At 42.3% G+C, this 19,376-nt stretch overlaps 1 protein-coding gene across 8 annotated transcripts in view; it reads right to left on the bottom strand.

The window, feature by feature from the left end:
- POLA1 (DNA polymerase alpha 1, catalytic subunit) overlaps window positions 1-19,376 on the bottom strand; it is a 349,214-nt gene that overhangs the window by 271,945 nt on the left and 57,893 nt on the right. For all 8 annotated transcript variants that reach the window (XM_037901946.2, XM_037901935.2, XM_043537998.1 and 5 more), the window contains exons 25-26: window positions 14,391-14,540; window positions 14,040-14,162 (exon numbers count right to left, since the gene is read on the bottom strand). In XM_037901946.2, the coding sequence (XP_037757874.1) occupies window positions 14,040-14,162; window positions 14,391-14,540 (273 nt within the window). The remainder of the gene's footprint in view (window positions 1-14,039; window positions 14,163-14,390; window positions 14,541-19,376) is intronic.

Below are 19,376 nucleotides of genomic sequence, written 5' to 3'. Positions count from 1 at the left end.
TCAAAGAACTCTAACAGATTAGTAAGACATGATCTCCCTTTACAGAAACCATAATGGACTTTTGCGCAACAATTTATGTTCATCTATGTGTCTGACAATTTTATTCTTTACTATAGTTTCAACTAATTTGCCCAGTACTGACGTTAGACTTTCCGGTCTGTAATTGCCAGGAACACCTGTAGAGCCCTTCTTAAATATTGGCATTACATTAGCTATCTTCCAGTTACTGGGTACAGAAGGAGATTTAAAGGACAGGTTACAAACCATAGTTAATAGTTCCGCAATTTCACATTTGAGTTCTTTCAGAACTCTTGGGTGAATGCCATCTGGTCCCGGTGTCTTGTTACTGTTAAGTTTCTCAATTAATTCCAAAACCTCCTCTAGTGACACTTCAATCTGTGACAATTCCTCAGATTTGTCACCTACAAAAGACGGCTCAGGTTTGGGAATCTCCCTAACGTCCTCAGCCATGAAAACCGAAGCAAAGAATTCATTTAATTTCTCTGCGATAAAGTTATCGTCTTTAAGTGCTTCTTTTGTATCTCGATTGTCCAGGGGCCTCACTGGTTGTTTAGCAGGCTTCCTGCTTCTGATGTACTTAAACATTTTGTTATTACCTTCTGAGTTTTTGGCTAGCTGTTCTTCAGACTCCTTTTTGGCTTTTCTTATTACATTTTTACATTTAATTTGGCAGTGTTTATGCTCCTTTCTATTTACCTCAGTAGGATCTGACTTCCACTTTTTAAAAGATGCCTTTTTATCTCTCACTGCTTCTTTAAGCCACGGTGGCTCTTTTTTAGTTCTTTTACTGTGTTTTTTAATTTGGGGTATACTTTTAAGTTGAGCCTCTATTATGGTGTCTTTGAAAAGTGTCCATGCAGCTTGCAGGGATTGCACTCTAGTCACTTTACCTTTTAATTTCTGTTTAACTAACCTCCTCATTTTTGCACAGTTCCCCTTTCTGAAATTAAATGCCACGGTGTTGGGCTGTTGAGGTGTTCTTACCACCACAGGAATGTTAAATGTTATTATATTATGGTCACTATTTCCAAGCAGTCCTGTTGTAGTTACCTCTTGGACCAGATAATGCGCTCCACTCAGGACTAGATCGAGAGTTGCCTCTCCCCCTTGGGGGTTCCTGTACCAGCTGCTCCAAGAAGCAGTCATTTAAAGTATCGAGAAATTTTGTCTCTGCATTTCATCCTGAGGTGACATGTACCCAGTCAATATGGGGATAATTGAAATCCCCCACTATTATTGAGTTCTTTATTTTGATAGCCTCTCTAATCTCCCTTAGCATTTCATCGTCACTATCACTGTCCTGGTCAGGTGGTCAATAATGATCCCTACTGTTATATTCTTATTAGAGCATGGAATTACTATCAGTAGAGATTCTATGGAACATGTGGATTCATTTAAGATTTTTATTTCATTTGATTCTACATTTTCTTTCACATATAGTGCCACTTCCCACCCTCCGCAAGACCTGTTCTGTCCTTCCGATATATTTTGTACCCCAGAATGATTGTGTCCCATTGATTGTCCTCACTCCACCAGGTTTCTATTATATCAATATCCTCTTTTAACACGAGGCACTCTAGTTCACCCATCTTATTATGTAGACTTTTAGCATTTGTGTACAAGCACTTTAAAAACTTGTCACTGTTTATTTTTCTGCCCTTTTCTGATGTGTCAGATTCTTTATGTGAATGTTTCTCGTCTGATCTGGCCCATACTGTACCCTCTTCCATCCTCTCCTCCTGACTAAAACCAAGAGAATCTCTATCAATAGATTCTCCTCTAAGAGAAGTCTCTGTCCGATCCAAGTGCACCTCTGTAGCAATCGGCTTTCCCCTTCTTAGTTTAAAAACTGCTCTGCAACCTTTTTAATATTAAGTGCCAGCAGCCTGGATCCACTTTGGTTTAGATGGAGCCCATCCTTCCTGTATAGGCTCCCCCTATCCTGAAAGTTTCCCCAGTTCCTAATAAATCTAAACCCCTCCTCTCTACACCATTGTTTCATCCATGCATTGAGACTCTGAAGCTCTGCCTGCCTACCTGGCCCTTCGCGTGGAACTGGAAGCATGTCTGAGAATGCCACCATAGAGGTCCTGGATTTCAGCCTAAATTTGGCCTCCAGGACGTCTCTCCTACCCTTGCCTATGTCAGAGCCTAGAGTCAGTCTGCGCTGCAAACAGACCTGCCCCATCAAAAGGCAGGTCCTGCCTGGTCTGTTGAACCTCAGGCGGGAGTCCCGAGGCCTGCAGCCATGAGCTACACCTTATGGCTACACTGGAAGACACGGTACATGCCACTGAGTCCGCAGCGTCCAGTGAAACCCATAAAGAGGTCTTTGCCACCGATTTGCCCTCCTCCACTATTGATCCAAAACTCTTCTCTGGACTCTGTTGGCACCAGCTCCTTAAACTTGAGCATCAAGCTCCAGGAACTGAAGCTGTATCTACTCAGAATTGCCTGCTGGTTGGCAATCCTAAATTGCAACCCCCGCATAGAATACCCTTTGCACCCAAATAAATCTAGGTGCTTAGCATCCTTGGACACAGGCGCTGTGCCTCTCCTTTTCGTTTACTGCAGCCACCACCAATGAGCAAGGCTGCAGGTGCGTGAAGAGGTATTCGTACCTGTAATGGGCGGCTGCCCCACTCCATGAGAAAACGGGCTAGAATAGGCCAGAGAGGCTGCGCAGACCAGCAGCCAATCAGCAAGGGCCTGTGGAGAGCCAATCAGGACAAAGGGAGAGGCAGCCTATCAGGGCCAGGCTGGGTCCTATATAAAGGCTGCCTAGCAGAGGAGAGGGAGCCTCTCCTTGACTAGCAAGGGAGAAGGACTGGCTCCTGAGGTAAAGAGGTAGCACCTTGGACAGAGCAGTGCTGCGCAGGCTCAGGGAGCAGAGGAGAGCTCAGGCCCAGTTACCTGCCAGGCTGCAGCACCTGCTAACAAGTTTTGGGAAGGTGCACGGGGCCAAAGGGGAAGTGGCCCAGGGAAGGTAGGCAGAAGAGAGGGGAGCGAAGAAGGGCAGAAAGAGGCTGCCGCTAGAGGGTCCCTGTGTTGGGACCCAGAGTAGCGGGTGGGCCTGGGTCTCCCCTTCCCCCCCCTGCACTGCACCTGGCCACAGAGGAGTGTGGTCGAGACAGACTGCAACTTGCCCCTGAGGTGAGGGGCTAGACTTGGGGTTGTGGTTGGCCACCAAGGCAGGTGCAAACCGAAGGACTGCTGTTGACCCCCCACCCCCCCGGAAGGGGGTGAGACCAGAGTAGTGGGCACTGCCGGAGGGCAGTACCCTAAAGAGGACGCCATCGAGAGGGGAGCAATGTGGGTCCCAAACCAGCAGAGCAGACAACGGGTGAGATACCACGTGCAGAGGGCGCTCCACAGCTGAAAAGAGCTAATTCCCGGAGCAACCAGCGGGGGTGAGTCCTGACCCCGTTACAGTACCCTTTAGATGGGATGATGTACTTCCTCTCCACACCCTTCGCGGTGGGAGGGATGGGGGCTGGGGTCTGCCAAATGGTCTTAGCATTAGCCTGTATAGTCTTGATGATGGATAGAACCACCCTCGATAGGTCTTCTGGGGCCAGGATGTCAACCATCTGGTCCTTCGACTCCCAACACGTCCTCAGCCTGCAAACCCATATTTCGCGGCGCCCTGCAAAGGAGGTCCTGGTGGGCACAGCTGTCTATGGGGGGCGGTCCAGAGACTGAGATGCCTGCGACCGCCTCGTCCGGGGAGAACAATGAGGAGGCTAATGGGCAAACGGGGTTCACTTGACTCTTTTGGTTTCCAGGGGCCTCCTGTCCTGCCTCTCTGTCTGGGCCAACCATGCCTGGATCAGGCTCAGGAACTGGGGTTGGACCCAGGGAAGGTCAGTTTCGGCACCAGGGAGCACTGGTGCCACAGGTCTCTCCCAGAGTCCTTCCGTGGTGCCACTTCTATCATTGCTGCCGGGGTGCTGCGCACCGATGAGCTTGGTGCCGGGTCTTGCCACACTGGTATAGGTTGCAGTCTGAGTGCCGCCTCCATGAGGAGCTGTTTGAGGCAAAAGTCTCGCTCCTTTTTTGTTCTGGGGCTAAACCCTTTACAAATTCTGCACTTGTCTGCTTGGCGTGCTTCCCCCAGAGCCTTTAAGCAGGCATCTTGGGGCTCGCCTGTTGGCATAGGCTTGTTGCAGGACTTGCAGGGCTTGAACCCCTGATACTTAGGCATGTAAGTTTCCCCAAGGAGAAAGTCAGGGTGCAGGGTAAACCCCGCCCTCCCCCAAACAGCTAACTAGCTACCTACAATAACTAAGAAGTAAACAACTACAAAATACAAACTGTTTGAACAGAAGCTAGGGAAACATGGGGAGCTTGCAAAGCAAGATGCCACAGTTACAATGACCATCCCTGGCGGTAAGAAGGAACTGAGGTGGCGCCAGTCAGCAGGGTCATATATTGAGTGCCATGAAGGCGCCACTCCAGGGGGCTCTACAGCCAACCCGACGAGTGCTTCTAGGGGAAAAACTTTCCGACGACTGTGCACGTGGCGCACACATCCCTAATTGGAATAGATATGAGCAATCACTTGAAGAAGAATATGTACTGTCACAAAAAATTCCACGTAAGAGGTTCGTCACCTATGGAACATAATGTTAGCCCCAGTCTCTGCAGGTTCACTTGTGCTTAGCACTAACTCCTGCTGAGGTCATCCACCAACACATTCTCTGTTCTTGGAAGATTTAGAGGCATGAGAATGATATAATGATAGACATACCAGTTCTACAACTTCAGATGCCTTTCACAAACTTGAACAAGCTTTGCTTTGCCAGCTGATATAACAGATGTTATGGCCACCATGTATTAAAATCTGAAGAGAGATAGTGCTTTGTTGAGGTAAAGAGTGCTCTGAAAGGCAGATGCAGCACTTTTAGTTCTAGGACATTTATTTGAAATTTGGTCCCTTTCATGCCCAGAAGCCTTGGATTGTGAGCTGATGCAGTTGATTTTATGCTTTGGAACTACACTAGCCAGGTCAACAGCATCGCAGCCCTGGATAAACCACTGGACTGAAGTGGGGCAACTTGGCAAGTATATTCTGGTCTCAAGCACAACACTGAAAAGAGTTACAGAAGGTATCATAAAGTGTTGATACCACTTGTCTAGATGAAATCAATGAGCCATCCTCAGCCACTCATATGAAGTCTGCCCATTGGAATGACATGTGTCCGAGACCATAATTCCTACCGCCTGTGGCAAAATCATTTTTTTTCTGTTAACCATTTTGAATTTTTCAGAAAGATTACTTATCTGAGATTTTTTGTTATTTGGAACAGGCAAGTACTCACTCTGTTGGAATATCCTTAACCTTCTAGTTGCCTTCCTTCCAAACACAGGCAACTAAGTTTGAGCTGTCGAGCTAGCCCTTGGTGCAGAACTGGAACATGGAACACAGAGTGGACATCACATCACCTTAAACTAGCATCTGCTGTAAATCACAGATCTGCTGGGTTCAAACTACCACCTGGGTGGCAAGATAGACTGGAGTGTCTAAGGGGACTGCCCGGGACTCCATAGTAAGATTGGTATAGTGATCCAGGAGTTCACATTTGGTACAGGCTTGGTAAGATCTAATTACAGAACTTACCACCAGGTTGGGGGGTGCGTCCTATTTTCTGACAGACTACCCTGAAGAAGGTTCTCATAGTCACACTCCAGACAGCATGACAGAGGTAATCTAGAATTACTGCGATGCTCGAAGGGACTGGGTGAGATTGATTGTGCTGCACGCAGCCAGAGAAGCATTTCCATTTAGCCAGATAACAGGTTCTTGTTGTTTCTTTCCTACTCTGGTTATGTATAGCCTGGACTGGGCATGAACAAGAGCAATCTACTTCCGACCCCCATCCAAACACCAGGCCATGAGGTGGAAGGAGTGCAGGTTGGGATATTTGACCCTGCCCCTGACCTGCATCAGGAGTTCTGGGAATGAGTGGCTCTTGATTGGAGGGCAGACTGTTATTGACATAACACAAGAACAACCATACTGGGTCAGACCAATGGTCCATCTAGCCCAGTATCTGACCTTCTGACAGTGGTCCGTGTCAGACGCTTCAGAGGGAATGAACAGAACATGGCAATTATTGATTGATCCATCCCCTGTTGTCCACTCCCAGAGCATGGGATTGCATCCCTGACCATTCTGACGAATAGCCATTGATGGACCTAGCCTCCATGAACTTATCTAATTCTTTTTTTAAATCTGTTTTAGTTTCGGCTTCACAACATCCCCAGCAATGAGTTCCACAGGCTGACTGTGCATTGTGTGAAGAAATACTTCCTTTTATTTGTTTTAAACCTGCTGCCTATTAATTTTTATTGGGTGACCCCTGCTTCTTGTGTTACATGGAGTAAATAATGCTTCCTTATTCACTTTCTCCACCCCAGTCATGATTTAATAGACCTCTATCATATCCCCCCTTAGTCGTCTCTTTTCCAAGCTGAACAGTACCAGTTTTTTAATCTCCCCTCATACTGAAGCTGTTCTATACCCCTCATCATTTTTGTTGCCCTTCTCGATACCTTTTCCAATCCTAACGTATCTTTTTTGAGATGGGACAACTAGAACAGCACACAGTATTTAAGGTATCTGAGTACCATGAATTTGTATAGAATCAGAGGGTTAGGAAGGACCACAAGGGTCATCTAGTGGCATTATGATATTTACTTTTATTGTCTATCCCTTTCCTAATGGTTCCTAACATTGTTAGCTTTTTGAACTGTTGCTGCACATTGAGTAGATGTTTTCAGAGAACTATCCACAATGACTCCAAGATCTCTTTCTTGAGAGGTAACAACTAATTTAGATCCCATCATTTTGCAACAGTTTGTTTTCCAATAGGCATTATTCTGCATTTATCAACACTTAATTTAATCTGCCATTCTGTTGCCCAGTTGCTGAGTTTTGTGAGATCTCTTTATAACTTCTTGCAGTCTGCTTCAGATGTAACTATCTTAAGTAATTTTGTATCATCTGCAAATTTTGTCAGCTCGCCGTTCACCCCTTTTTCCAGATCACTTATATGTTGAACAGCACTGGTCCCAGTTCAGATCCTTGGGGGACACCACTATTTACCTCTCTCCATTCTGAAAACTGACCATTTATTTCTACCCTTTGTTTCCGCCTTCTTAGGTGTGGAGGCATAGGATGCTGGGATGTGCCAGCAGATCAAGGGACGTGATCGTTCCCCTCTATTCGACATTGGTGAGGCCTCATCTGGAGTACTGTGTCCAGTTTTGGGCCCCACACTACAAGAAAGATGTGAAAAAATTGGAAAACGTCCAGCGGAGGGCAAGAAAAATGATTAGGGGACTGGAACACATGACTTATGAGGAGAGGCTGAGGGAACTGGGATTGTTTAATCTGCGGAAGAGAAGAATGAGGGGGGATTTGATAGCTGCTTTCAACTACCTGAAAGGGGGTTCCAAAGAGGATGGATCTAGACTGTTCTCAGTGGTAGCAGATGACAGAACGAGGAGTAATGGTCTCAAGTTGCAGTGGGGGAGGTTTAGGTTGGATATTAGGAAAAACTTTTTCACTAGGAGGGTGGTGAAACACTGGAATGCATTACCTAGGGAGGTGGTGGAATCTCCTTCCTTAGAAGTTTTTAAGGTCAGGCTTGACAAAGCCCTGGCTGGGATGATTTAGTTGGGGATTGGCCCTGCTTTGAGCAGGGGGTTGGACTAGATGACCTCCTGAGGTCCCTTCCAACCCTGATATTCTATGAATCTCACCGGTTCCAATATGGCATCATTAATTGTCAAAGTCACCTTACTTGGGCATTGAGGCTGCAGAATGTCCAACAGTCAATGGACTTGGACTTCCTCCAGAAATATCTGGCGATCACTAGCCACCCTTCGTAGTAAAGTCCTCACTATGGTCTTCTGGTGGGGATGCCTCATCCAAGGAAGAGGAGGAGATTTCCAACTGAACTATTGGTACCTGTGGTTCTGGTTGAACATCATCCTTTCCCTCCTACACTGACAAAACCAGTTGTTCACACAAGGAGAAGGAGTGGAAAGGCTCCTGGGTGGGTCCCAGATGTCTGGAATAGGGATCATATGGGACCCCAATAGGGCCAAAAAGAGGGCCAAGTGTTTGAGAGGACCCCATCGCAGGGGGATCATTGGTCTCCTAGGCAGGTCATGTTCATAAGGGTAGCGACAATAAGTCCTACATCACCTGTCCAGGCTTAGTTCTGTCTGTGGAGATGAAGGGGCCAGCTCATCAGATCCATCAGAATCCAAAAATCAGCCCTGTTGTAACAGCAGAGCAATTAGTACAAAGGCAACCCTGCCTGATGGCTGTAAGAAAGACAGTTCCTGAGACACCAAAGGAATCTTCTGGTGTAGTAATTTCCCTCAGGGGGGCTGGGCGAGAGAAGAGAGGAGACTGCAGGGAGAGGAAGACATCCTCTGGGGCCATGTAGGTCTCTGTGCATCCTGGTGTGTGGCGAGTTCTGATGGTCCAATGGTTGCAGTACATCCTTGGTTCCAGAGTGTGTTTTGGGCAGATGCATCAGAACCATAAAATCTGGAGCTGCACTTGTAGATGGGACTGGCAGATGCAGGGGCAGTGGAACAATTTGTATGGTGGGGGTCCTGAGAGCCACTGAACCAAATTGTAAATCCTGTATAGGATTGAAACCACTTCAAGCCAGGAGGGTGCTGCTGCACCCCCAGCGCCTCTAGTTCCAGCACCTATAGAAAAATGATCGTGCTTGTGCTTCAGTACCAGAGTCCCCAACGGACCCAGTGGATCCTTCTTCCTGCACACCTTACTCTCCACCCTGGGGGTTTTCTGCAGAGCCAGTTACTTAGTAGTCTGTGTGTAAGGGCTTGCCCGACTCGATGGGCTTGGGGAAGGAATGCGCCTTTTATGGACAGGGGGATGGGGTCTCCACTCCAGGGAAACAAACTACACTGAGACCAACTGAACTAAGCTAAAAAGTAACTATTTACAATCTTATTTACAGGTTTTGTGAAATGCTGAAGCCAGAAAGGACACTGGATCTTGACTCAGACCATGTGGAGTTAAGAAGGAATTGAGAGGGGGTTAACCTGCACCGCTTCTTATACCCTCGCTCAGGAGCATGAGGAGATCCACTGCGCATGTGTGGGCCAACCGACACAGCTTGTTAAAATCCCTGGACTCAGGCGCATGCAGACCCACATGTGGAATACACATAAGGACAAGAACTTGAAGAACTGACTCTTACCTGTCCAGCAGGACACTGAAATGCTAAAGGAGCCTCTGAAGGAGAGACCTTTGTACTGGAAATGGTCATGACTCTATGTAAATTATAAAAATGGTCATGTGTGAAGAATAATCTATGCAAATATAGAGACAGCCTCCATCAGCTCAAAAGAAAAAACCTTGAGATACCAGACAGAATTTAAAAAAAGTTTTCCATCTTGAACATCCTTAGGTTTTTGTTGAAAAATTTGAAGTCTGTTGCAGCTTCCTCTTTTATGAGACATCTCAAGGAGAAAAGCACCACAAAAGGACTGCTGTCTTTTGAACTAGGATCCACAGCCCCTCCTACAATGTCTGAAGGATGGCAAGGACTTCTTCAATTTCACTGAATCATAAAGCACCACTTTGGTCTAACACCTGAATATTTAGAGGCAGCTAAGAACTCTTCTGCTTGGGCTTTCAAGTATCTCGGTCATATGACTCCACAAAAATCATATTGGATGTCAAAGCTCTAGTGGAAGTGTGGATGGCATCCACACAAGCATCCAAAAAGGCAGCTACTAATGAGATTTTAAGAGGACCTGTTTCCCAGCTTGTGTTCATCTCTTCCCCCACCATATTTTGGGGAAGGAGGCTTGACAAGCTGCCCCATCCAGAATAGCTCTGGCAAAACATGTGGATGCACCAGAGGCCCAGAACACAACAACAGATGAACAAGACTCAAGGTGAAATGGAATGAAGCCCTGCTGCCACAGCTCAGAGGAAGAAGATAGAAAAGGAAGAGAGTAGGTAAGGTACGATGTCTGCTTCCCTTTGTTTTAATTTTCAATTAACGTATTTCGGCTTTTTGATTTCACTTTCTCTTCTTTCCCTTGCCCCTCATCCCCAGCTCCCTTTCGCAGACAGTGGTGACAAACAGCTGCAATCTTTGACTACCAGGGCCTTAGAATTAATTTAAAAATCTGAATAGGAAATTTGAAATTAACCTGACTGGCAAACTTCATCCTTTCACTTAATGTACTGCAACAGGAATTTCTGTAATTTACCTACAAGTTGTGGTGAAAGAAAGAAGAGTAATTTTGCCCCTCTGTGGTCCAGTTTTCTGGCCAAGAAGGTGGGTCACCTGGGGAACTAATTGGAACACTAAAGAACCATGTCCAAGAGGAGATGCCACTACGTGGAAAGACCACTGATCTGGGGTCACAGCCAATGGCAACCAAGTTAGCCCCAGACCGCAGCTTGGCAACTCTTCTGTTGTCCCACAAGAAACAGCCTTCTTCCCAGGGGATCCTGAATACAGAAGCCAAACACATCTGACATTCCACTGGAAGGCTGCTTGTCAAAAAGGCTGAAAAAGAGTGACCTTATACTTACTGTCACTGCTCTGTAGAGAGCTAGCTGATCATGTGGTACTGCCTCTCCTTGTTTCCAGTTGCTAAATTACATTACAGGATAGCTAAAATTACATTAAAAACTCTATTACTTTTCCATGTAAGCAACTGCTGTAGTTACCGCAAGAAAAGTAGCCCATGAAACTCATTAAAGTTTGTTCACACTATGAAAAAGTTTCAAAACCACTGTACTATAATCCAACCCAACAATGCCCCATTTGGATGGCAAATACTGCAGAGAATCCTTTTTGTTTTGTTTTTAAAATCCCATTCAATTATAAAAATAAAATTCATGTAAAATATATCTACTGGTCTTCAGTTTTAGCAAACACTTGTGCTTATAAACATTTAAGGCCAAATTTGAGTTGGCAGCATTCATATATTCTCTCCCTTTTTGGAAAGCATTTTTCTTCTTCCAGAATATATAAAAATTGTACAAATAGGTTTGTGATATGATGTAATATTTCAGATTAAAACTAAAATAACCCCCACAGATATTCTGTATCATAAAAAAAAATAAATTAAAAATCATGGAAGATCAATTTAAAAGTATGTGTACTCAAAGATGGTCACAATCATTTGACAAGATTGAGTCTTAACTGTTTAATGATCTCAAGGTATCTATCGCCATCTAGTGAACAACCACTATAATTACTACACTAGTCACTTTACAAATTACATTTTGTTTCAGAGTAGCAGCCGTGTTAGTCTGCATTCGCAAAAAGGAGTACTTGTGGCACCTTAGAGTTGGAATCTCACACACACACACGAAATTCATGCTGCCCAAATTTCCCCACTGAAAGTTAACCTAAATATGCCTGCAGTTGTACCAGTCTGTACTGAATTTCCAACATCATTAACTAAATACAGTTGTGTCAGATGGGATCTGCAACAAAGATTCAGAAGAGCACTTACCTTCTATAAGAAATGACATTGATGGCATATGTCAGGGGTCAGTAACCTTCGGCACAACGCCCACTGGCCAGGAACGGAGAACCATGGCTGCTGGGAGCTGTGGGGGGGCCATGCCTGCAGACGGTCAACGTAAACCAAACACCTCACGGCCCGCCTGCGGATTACCCTGATAGGCTGCGTGCCGAAGGTTGCTGACCCTGGTGCACGTGCTGCACCTCTCACGTGCACAGCTATGTTGCCCTTCATAGAAGGGATTTCTGCCACATCACATGAAATTCTTTTGCCATTAAATCCAAGTGTGCATATGAGGTAATTTCTGCCCTATTAATATGATTTCTAACAAGTTTTTAAAGAATGTGTAATTCCTAAAGTTTTTAGCCACCACAACACACTTGCATGGTCCAACCTACTTCTAATATGTCATCACAACCAAACCCAATCTCACCAAAATACTATTAATAAAAGTTAATAATATCGACAGTTTTCTAGTACTTTACACTATATGAATTTCCAGCTTTGTTTGTGTTTTTCACACTGAACTTTCTGCAAATATATTTACGGTGCAGCCCTCAACTACGGGATGGTTTGAGAACACAGTAAAATGTAGCACTTCAAAATCTGACCTACATCTATTCAAATTACATTCCCTGGAGATATTTCGTATCACCTTATTTACCTATGCACGTATCATCAGGTGCATAAGAAATAACATTTAATCACATTTCAAAGAAAAACTTCTTATATGTTACTTTAAATTAGATCCCTAAGACTTTTCCTGAAATTATTTTTTCTCATTTACTTCTTGATACAGACAGCCCACAGCTCCTGCTACTGACAGTAATGCAATTTGTATTAGCATTAAGTGACTGGCAAAAATCTAGGCACCAAGAGGTTAACACATCAAATGGTTTAAGACACTCTCCCTTCTAGCTATGGTATTGCAGCATTAACCAAAAAGAATGATTAAAAGAGGTTTGTTTTTTTTAAAAGTGAACTGAGTCTAGGTCTGTGGAAAAAATTAATTAAAAAACATCATCATTTCTCCTTACCTATTTACTGCCTACCCTTTCTATCACAGACCACTCTGTAACACAGCAGATATAATAAGTTTAATCAGTTTCTACCATAATTATATACAGGTATGATCCAGAGCTCATTCTGAAAAATTCTGGCCTTTTTAAATAGCTATGTGAAAGCAAACTTTTCTTTCCTATTAAAAAAGAGAGAGGGACAAGAATATGAGTATTAAAAAGATCAAACTGAAACCAAATGAGGCAGAGGTCTTGTATGACGAGTGAGAATATAAAAAAAATGGTGTGGAATTCATGGACTGTAGTCTAATTCAGGTACAAATTTTGTTCAAAACTGTATTTGTCTTGTAGTTCACTTAAGAAGTTGGTACAATAAGTGTCTGAATCTTAAATACAAGATATTTCCCAAGGATACTAAAATCTTTAGTCTCCCTCACACCAATCATTCACAATTACCCCTTGGAAGCTTAACATTTTATTTCCTAACTAAATATTTGCACTCTGTTTTTTGTAAGGTTAAATACGGTGGCTAGGCTGCTCAGTTTTTAAAAATAACGAGAAAAGGAATATTTGTTTTGATGGGAAGACGGACAGAATAATACAGACTTCATAAAGAAAGAAGAATGAAATCAAGGTTTTTATTCATCAAACTTGTCAGTGTCCCTTAAAGTTTTGGATCCTTTTGAGTCCATGACATGAATTGTAACTGCAGGAAGTAGCAGCATCTGAGGCTACGGCTATACTACAGCCCTTACAGCGGTGCTGCTGTACAGATGCACCTGCACCACTGTAAGCTATCTAGTGTAGCCCTTTAAGCCAACAGCAGAGAGCTCTCCTGTCGATTTAATTAATCCACCCGAAGGAGTGGTGGTAGCAATGTCGGTGGGAGAAGCTCTCCCGCCAACATAGCACTGTCCACACCGGCGCTTAGGTTGATGTAACTTATGTCGCTTGCGGTAGGAGAGTTGCTTATTCACACCCCTGAGCAACATAAATTATACCGATATAAGTGGTAGCGTAGACAGAGAGAGCAAGGCACCAATTCAACAAGGTTCTTAAACACAGGCATAACTTTATGCACGCAAGCAGTCCCATTGAAGTCAAATAGTCAGCTAAGCACATTGCTGAACTGGGGCCTACATTACCAACTGTTTCCCGTCATGGAAAATTTACAAGTAAACATTGATCTGGCTACAACAGACCAGTTCAACATGACAAACACCAAAGGAAGACCCAAATCTATGGCTACAACTTGTTTTATTATTTTTTTAATTGCTTAATTCTATTCTTGTCACCTGTCCTTCTGCATTACAAAAAGGCCAAAACAAAATTATAATTACAAAGCAAAAATGAAGGCAAAAGATTTGTAAGTGAGTAAAGACCAATCTACTACTCAATGAAACCTGGGATGATTTAAATTTACCATTTTAAAATGCTATTTAAGTGACTCACCTCTCTCCCTTTGTGTGTCACCAAAGCTGCCAAAGGCTTGGCATAGAATCTACTGTAGGAAAACCCCAGACAGCCGTACATGCTATTAGCTGTAAGCTTCAAAGCCTTCTGCCTGATATCATACTGAAAAGGAACATAACCAATATATTAATCACCATAACCACCAAACAGAAGCTGAATGCAATATTATCAAGTTAGCTATTTCTGACACCTATCAGCTCTAAACCACAAGGGAGCATCTTACAATTTGTTTCCAACCTCCATTTACTATTAATCACTCCTATTCTGCAGTCTGAGCAATGAACTTAAATAGGTATAGTGAAGGCAGAGGAGTGCTTCCATAAGACACACCTGTAAATAGAGGTCAGGATTTAAATCAGTCTGTTTCATCAATTGCTTGACTTGTCGCCTTCTCTCCACCAGCTTCCTGATCTCTTTAGGCAAAATTCCCATTTCTAGAGATGGATCTGGTAGTTCTGGAATTTCTTCTTGCATTCCATCCTGTCAAATAATCATTTATTTTACCAAGTATTTGCTTTAAAAGTAGATTTTTAGTCTATTAATAAGCAAGGACACGAAAAAGTTAGTTCATTTTTGCAGAGTAAAAAGGAAACTGCACTCTCAGTACACAGTTTAAGATAGCAGAAGTGAAAGTGGTTTTCATGCTTTTCAGCTGTATTAATTTGGTGCTGCTGAACCACTGGTACCCCCAGAATTCTCGAGTCTATTATTGTCTATTCACTTCCAGTACACTAGCACTCTTCTAATGCACCCCAAAAGACCTGGCTCTCAGATGTCACACTAGGAACAGAAAAAGAAAAGGAGGACTTGTGGCACCTTAGAGACTAACCAATTTATTTGAGCATAAGCTTTCGTGAGCTACAGCTCACTTCATCGGATGCATACTGTGGAAAGTGTAGAAGATCTTTTTATACACACAAAGCTATTACCAGCAGGAGAGTGGGGTGGGAGGAGGTATTTTTTCATGCTTTGTGTGTATAAAAAGATTTTCTACACTTTCCACAGTATGCATCCGATGAAGTGAGCTGTAGCTCACGAAAGCTTATGCTCAAATAAATTGGTTAGTCTCTAAGGTGCCACAAGTACTCCTTTTCTTTTTGCGAATACAGACTAACACAGCTGTTACTCTGAAACCTGTCATAGGAACAGAAAGTATCTGGGGTATATTAGCACCGCTGCAAGAAGACAGGTTAAAAATGAATTGTTTCAGAGCCGTAGGGACAAGAGTTTCAGATACCAATTGTATTTGAAGGAAAGCGAGACTATCGGCTTGTCTATATGAAAACTTAGTTTGTGGCAAGGTGGGGTGAAAATCTCTCTCACCCTAGCTTGCCATGCACTAACTGTCCATGTGAATCCTGCTGCTGCACCCTAAAAGTTCGATAGCGCACTTTGATCTACCTCACTGACACAGGAGCAGGATCTAGATAGATAATTAGTGCACAGCAGACTAGTGCAAGCTAGATTTACATCCCAGCTTGCCACATACAGTTTGCATAAATAAGCCCTAAATCTCCAGGTGAAAGAGTTAGATAATATTAAGTGTGAAGATTGGAAGGCAGCATCTGGAGGTGCCACTATTTCACATGTTGCTTCTGAGGTGAGTAATTTTTGACTTTCATATTTAGATGTTATTGGAAATGGTTATAAAGCACTATGTTATCTTGTATGATATTGCCTTCCTGATTCTCAACAATACCTCTGAATTTGCTTCTGAAAGAAGGACAAAGACAAGCAACATGGCTTCTCACTTGAGCTGTGTACAGAAGGAGTTATTCGAACTTGAATGCTTTGCCAATACAAGCCATAATGAGATAACTCCCACAAGTAATTCCTCTCCCCTTTCCAAGCACAAACATTTTTAATAAATAAAGAATATTGGAAAGATGCATATATCATTTTACACCTCAATTTCAGTGTGATAACAGTCTCCAGGTTTGGAATTTAAGCACAAAAATACACACTATTTTCAACCTTATTCCTTTGAAAGGGGATGGATATTTGTTTAAAAATTGTGTTTTCAGGCAATACTGCTAAGATGAAATGTGTTTGCCAGCCTATTGGAGCAGGGACAACAAGTATCACAAACAGTGGGGGCCTTTGCAAACACTTTTCAGAAAAGAGCAGCTTTGTATATATTATTGTTTACAGCTAAGAGCCAAAATAACGTATTTAAATCATTTACCTGAAGTCTCCTAATACACCTATCAGGGAAAAAAAGCACTCTGACCGTTTCAGGGATTTATAATTAAGAAAACACTGCCTGGCTTTGCAAGTTACAGACCAACATGTAAAGTCAAGGACAGATTTTACCAACAAACTTGGTGTCGTTATTGGCCTCATACGGGTGGGGTAGCTACAGTACAGTGGTTTACACATTTACATACACTTTCTGCTATATGCCCATGGATTTTCTTTGGATCCAAACACCCCAAATCAAGAGATGTACATAATTGTACAGATATAAATCTTAAAAAGAGTTCCAACTCTTGAACTGTGCCCAAATGTGAACACGGTGGCAAAACTACAACCACTTTCATAGGCTTCAATTAATCCGGCATTAGCTTACGAGACAAAGAAAGTGTCAGAAGTGGAACGATACACCCATTAACTTAGGAATGAGCCAAAAGCTTCTATGTTAACGAAGGATACTTCTGTATAATTATCACCACAAAGGAGAAAGAAAAATAAATCTAAATGTCCACAGTCCAGAAAGTTATAAAAAGGTATTGCTGAAGATGGACCATTCAGAAACGTTATGTTGTTTGATTTAACAGTTCACCCTGATCTAGAAGACAACCAAGAGTCACCCTCAGCCAGGGTGGATTAAAAAAAAAAAAAAAAAAAAAAAAAAAAAAACACAATTTAGAAAAAAAAATCAGTTTTTAATTTAAATTAAATTCAGGTTTAGTCTTAAAAAATAAACCTATTGAAAATTAAATCTGACACTGACAACCCATGTTGGAGCCTAAATTTATTATAGTCCATTAAAATCATTTACAATAAAAACAAAAACAAAAAAAATCCATGTTTGTTGGCAAGTTTAGGTTGAAGTCACTGGCTAAGCAGAGTTTATTGAAGTAGTAAACCAGCTTTTGACAGCTTAGCATCTTCTGCGGGTGCAAACAGAATTTTTTTTCATTTCAGTTTATTCAACTAGTTCAATTCAACATCTAGCTCACTCAGAGTTAAGAAACCAACTGGGAATTGAAAAAGCAGAAAAGTTTGTTTTCTTCTTCCAATCTTTGAATAAAAACCAAGGGCATGTCTATACAGCACCAACAAAGTGTGCCAGAGGGGTGTGATTTGTAAAGCACTCTAATGTGTTGCACTCTAATTGCAGGTAGACTCTGCTGTTGTGCTCCAGAAGGTGTCGAGTTCATGTTAACATAGTCCATTAACGTGAACTAGGTACTTTAGTGCACACCAGCAGGATCTATGTGGGGCAGTTAGACCATAACATGTTAGACCTTTACAAATTACACTCACTCTGGTGTCCTTCGCCAATGCTGTGCAGACAAGTCCTAGGTGTGAGAAGATCAGATCCCCTAGTTGTAAAATCTTGAAGGACATGGTGACCAGAAACAATCAGTTCAATTCACCGAGTATGGACAATACCATTTTTGTTTAATAAATCAGTTAGTTTTAAATGCAAAACTGTTTTAAACAGCTTCCTTCTTATGCATCCAGCACATTTAAGGCAATTTTATTTATTTTTTAAAAAAGAAAAACTAAAATGCTGATTTTGTGAATTTTTAACTGAATTTGAATTGCCACCTAAATAGAATATCACTTAGATCACATGTAAAAAGTTAATCACCTAGTAAATAAGAAATGCATGATTCACCATTTTCTAACCTAATACAAATATAAAAATTAAGCATCTGAATAAATGCAAGTTAAGCTATGTACTTGCTTAAATAACTGTATATAGATATATAGTGTATCCTCCTGATTGCAAGAAGTAGGACCAAATGAAGCGTGAAGGATATATTTAGTTGCAAATCAACATTTTAATAGTTACCAACCAACAAGAATCAACCTCTTTTTAGGAAGATAATCATGTTTTGCATTTGTATTTTTTAGTTAAAATTGATGATTTAAAATCATTAGTAAAAATTTGTGATTTAAGTAGCTTTGATTTGAATCTATCCATTTTACCTGCACCCCCCAAATGCAGCAGGCACAGAACAGGCTTCCTGAATTGACACACTGTTTATTCCATCATTGAACCCAACTGAAAGGGCATATTGCTAGTCTGCAGCTCAAGTAACTAGTACCACAGAGACAGTCAAACACCCCTGGTGGCTCCAGTCAATTCATATTCTCCAGTTAAACATTTTTGGTGTTCAGGACTATAGAACGGAGTATGTCCCATGGAGCATACATTTTGCATCAGATAGCCAATACATTTCAGAGACATAATAAACCAAGTGAAGGTCCAATCTTACAGCTGTATGGATTTCCCCCAACCCCATTTGGTAAACTGCAATTGAAAGGTTTCACAGAAGAAATGTTTTTATAAGGAGAAACATGAATAAGGAGGTTGTTTGTTCAGGTGAACAGAAGGAGCGAGTTCCAAGCATAAAAAGGACTGATATGGAAATATGCAAAGGTGAGCACAGAAGGAGAATACAAAAGGTAAGTTCAGAAAAGCAACTTGCAAGGAATTGTAGGAAGAAATTAAAACAGATGTAGATGGGGTGGAGTGGTGTAGTGACTAAAACGGGAGGATGAGAAATGTGAACCTAAAAAGAAGCCCACATGAAGACAATGTGAAGACAAAAAGAAGCCCATGGGAGAAGGATAGAATGGCAAGACAGAAAGTTTATTTCTGTAGTGCTTTTATACAGATGCAAGATGACATGTATGGAGGCCAGGGATGAGAAAAAAAATGCTTCATTAGTTCGGACGATGACAAGGCACAGAAAAGGGATTTAGCAGCATAAAAAAAGGTGGATTGTATAGAAGAAGTTGTAGAGGAACAAGAGACAGGATTAACTAAACCTTCAATAAATCCCCTTGTATGGGAGAGGATAAGGAATGGAACAACATGCCAGGGGTGCAAGCACGAGGAGTATTATTGAAAGGAAATAGATGCAACAGTTACAGATAGCACATTCAAGGAACTTGGAAGCAAAAATACAATTCCCTATATTGTGTTCTTCCTTGCAGGAAGGATTGTCCTCCTTGCAAGTTTGGAAATCGCCTAGCACATAGTGAGTGCTACCAAAAGTAAAAATAATGACGACAGGGTATTGAGATAAGCATGTAGGATCAGTTTCCAGCCAGGATGCTGTTACAATTTAATTCACA

The sequence above is a fragment of the Chelonia mydas genome, chromosome 1 (assembly GCF_015237465.2).
Source record: "Chelonia mydas isolate rCheMyd1 chromosome 1, rCheMyd1.pri.v2, whole genome shotgun sequence".
NCBI lineage: Eukaryota > Metazoa > Chordata > Testudines > Cheloniidae > Chelonia > Chelonia mydas.
This window is presented reverse-complemented; position numbering and strand designations above follow the sequence as displayed.